The sequence below is a fragment of the Colobus angolensis genome, unplaced genomic scaffold (genome assembly GCF_000951035.1).
Source record: "Colobus angolensis palliatus isolate OR3802 unplaced genomic scaffold, Cang.pa_1.0 Scaffold17, whole genome shotgun sequence".
Classification (NCBI taxonomy): Eukaryota; Metazoa; Chordata; class Mammalia; order Primates; family Cercopithecidae; genus Colobus; species Colobus angolensis.
Genome location: NW_012114821.1, coordinates 2876768 through 2880046, shown reverse-complemented (window position 1 = coordinate 2880046; position 3279 = coordinate 2876768). Strand labels below are relative to the sequence as shown.

Sequence of the window (3279 nt, the reverse complement as noted above, 5' to 3'; positions counted from 1 at the left end):
CAGCCAGCAGCTCACACCGTGCATATGAAGCGGGTGTGGCCAGCAGCTCACACTATATGCATGAAGCAGGTACAGCCAGCGGCTCACACTGTGCACATGAAGCAAGTGCAGCCAGCAGCTCACACCATACACATGAAGCAGGTGCAGCATGAAGCGGGTGCGGCCAGCGGCTCATACCACGTGCATGAAGCAGGTGCGGCCAGCGGCTCACACCGTAAAGGTGCAGCATGAAGCAGGTGCGGCCAGCGGCTCATACCACGTGCATGAAAAAGGTGCAGCATGAAGCAGGTGCGGCCAGCAGCTCACACTGTACACATGAAGCAGGTGCAGCATGAAGCAGGTATGGCCAGCGGCTCACATCGTATGCATGAAGCAGGTGCAGCATGAAGCAGGTGCGGGCCAGCGGGCTGCAGCTTGCTCACTCCTGTCCCGTAAAATCTTAGGGTTCGGCAGCATTTAATCTTTTGTGACAAGTACCCTCCAATCTTCAGCGACTGGGCCCTGACCTGGTGTGGTGGAGCAGGGGGTGTCGGGACAGTTAGAAGTGGGGACAGGGCCAGGAGTGGTGGCTCACACCTGTAATCCCAGCACTTTGGGAGGCCAAGGTGGGCGGATCACTTGAGGCCGGGAGTTCAAGACTAGCCTGAGCAACATGGTGAAACCCCACCTCTACTAAAAACACAAAAGTTTGCTGGGCGTGGTGATGGGCGCCTGTAATTTCAAGCACTCAGGAGGCTGAGGCATGAGAATCACTTGAACCTAGGGGGCAGAAGTTGCAGTGAGCTGAGATCATGCCACTGTACTCCAGCCTGGGAGACAGAGCAAGACTCTGTCTCAAAAAAAAAAAGAAAAAAAAGAAGTGGGGACAGGGTGGAGATGAGGGAGGGAGCGGCCCTGGGGCAGCTGAGCTGGGACAGTGGTGACGGCTGTGGCAGTGGGTATGGTGATGGCCACTGCCACAGCCATATGTCTGGCCTGAGGCCCATGTGTCTGGTAAGGCACCAGGGGAGGTGAGGGGATAGGGAGGGTGTACATGAAGGTGGTCTTGGGTGGTGGATGCAGTAGAGGGACAGGGGATGCAGGGCGGGGTAGAGGATGGTGAAACAAACAATGGCGGGCCATCAGCTTCCAGTAAGGCCTGGCCAGGAGGACCCAGGGTGCTCTTGTCCCCACTATTGCATAAGCCAAGGAGAGCAAGAGTGTGGGCAGCCACACCAGCTCCCGGCACGTGGTCGGCACACGGCTGCTACCCGAATGACTGAACACAGGTTCTGAGCCATGGAGCCACGTGAAGCTGGGTGCCAGGCCAGTCTGTGTCCATCCACACATATCAGCCTCCCTGTACCCTGCCTCGTGTGACGTTCCTGCTCCCATTACAGGCACAAGGGTCCGTTCCTCTCCTCCCTCCCAGCCCGAGACCCCGAGACCCCAGGAACATACCGGGCAGGAGCTGTGCAGCAGCTCGGCCATCTGCTTCACGGTGGTGGCGCTGGCTGCGATGGTCTTGTTGGTCTCCTGCTGTGCCGTGTGCCTGGGGGCCGAGAAGGAGCCAGGAGCGAAGGCAGGGGAGGAAGGCAGCAGACAGCAAGGGCCCAGAAGGGCGCAGCGAGCAGGGATGCACGGGCAGAGTGGGGGAGACAGAGACAAACGGATGGACAGGTGGAGAGAGGGCCAAGAGACATACAGAGACAGAGAAAACAGCAGAGAGGTCAACAAGAGTAGGGAAAGGGTAGCAAACAGAAAGAGGCAAAGGCTCAGAGAAAGAGAGAAGGGAACAGAAACAAGAGCAGCAGTGACTCCCACAGAGAAAGAGGAGGGGGCCCAAGAGCCAGGACAGGGAGGGACAGGCAGACACCCAGCAAGAGACGGGGGAGATGGGCAGACACCCAGCAACAGACAGGGGAGACAGGCAGACACACAGCAAGAGGCCAGGGTGGGGGCGCAGAAAGGCAGGCGGAGAGAGACGGTGCAGGTAAGCTCTGGCTGGGGTGGGTGGCAGCCGGGCCCCACCAATCAGCCACTGTGAGGACCACCTTCCTCCCCCGCTGCAACCACCCCCAAATACCCCACAGCCAGGAGGCCCAGCCACGAGCCCTCCCTGCAGAAAGGTCCCTCTCGCGGTTAGTTCTCCTCGGAAAGCCAGCAGGAGAATCAAGGCAACGGCGCCATGGCCCAGGGAGGCCAGCTGCACACTTCTGAGGGGCCCCGGGCAAGACGGTTCTCACACCCAGGCCCAGTGAGACACAAGGAGGCCAGGACAGTCCCAGGTTACAGTTCCAAGCATGACCTCGAAAGCAACTGGGAAGACCAACCCGTCTCCCACTAGGGGTTCGCCACCCCCAGCCCTGGAGAGAGAAGCACCAGGGCAACCGTACCCCAGCCTGGCCGCAGGTACACACACCAAGTGCAGGGAGGACCTTGGCCTGGTGGAAACTGGGGAGCCACAGTGACCCTTTCAAGTACAGCCCAAATGGCCCCTGCAGCCCCTCAGGCAGCACCTCGGGCCTGCACCAAGCAGGCCTTGGGGCCCACACGTGGGAGCAAGCCTGGCACCACCACCCCAGCCAAGCCTACAGGAGCAGGGCCCATCTCCTGATACCCACCCTGGGTGGGCAGAGCCTGTGGCACACAGAGGAGTAAGAGTGTCCCCCAGAACAGGCACTCAGCAGGCTAGAGAGGGTGTGGGCAAAGGAGGGCAAAGAGCCATAAGGTTACCACAGACTGGGCGGAACCGCAGGGACAGGAGCTTTCTTCCCCGGGGCCTTGGTCAGGGCTGCCTCCTGTAGCTGGTCTCTGAGGCTTTGAAGAGCTTCCAGTGCCTCCAGCTCGCAAACATGCCTCTTCGTCCAACCACTGGCTTAACACTGTGAGAAGTATGCGGAAGCAGACTGCCCCTCACCCCGCTCCCACCAGTCCGCTCCTCACCCTGGGTTGCCACACAGCCTCCTGTCCCTCTCCCTGGGCTGCCACTCCTCCTCCCGTCCCCGGCCCACTCGCCACTGCATCCCATCACATTTTGTACACAGCAGGCTCAAGCGATCCTGCTAAAGACACTTCAGATCCTGCCAGTCCACACCTCAGAACTCACCAACGGTTCCACATCTCATTCCGGTCAAAGCCAAAGTCCCTCCAGCACTGTAGGCCCACGTGGACGGCCTCCCCACGCCGCCCTCCTGCACCTGCAACTTCACCTCCCCACACCGCCCTCCTGCACCTGCAACTTCACCTCCCCACACCGCCCTCCTGCACCTGCGACTTCACCTCCCCACACCGCCCTCC

The 3279-nt window shown here is 60.4% G+C and overlaps 1 protein-coding gene across 1 annotated transcript in view; it reads right to left on the bottom strand.

Moving 5' to 3' along the window:
- The window catches only part of TSNARE1 (t-SNARE domain containing 1), a 161381-nt gene that overhangs the window by 111044 nt on the left and 47058 nt on the right, over positions 1–3279 (bottom strand). The window contains exon 7 of the mRNA XM_011938228.1: positions 1441–1531. Within this exon, the coding sequence (XP_011793618.1) occupies positions 1441–1531 (91 nt within the window). The remainder of the gene's footprint in view (positions 1–1440; positions 1532–3279) is intronic.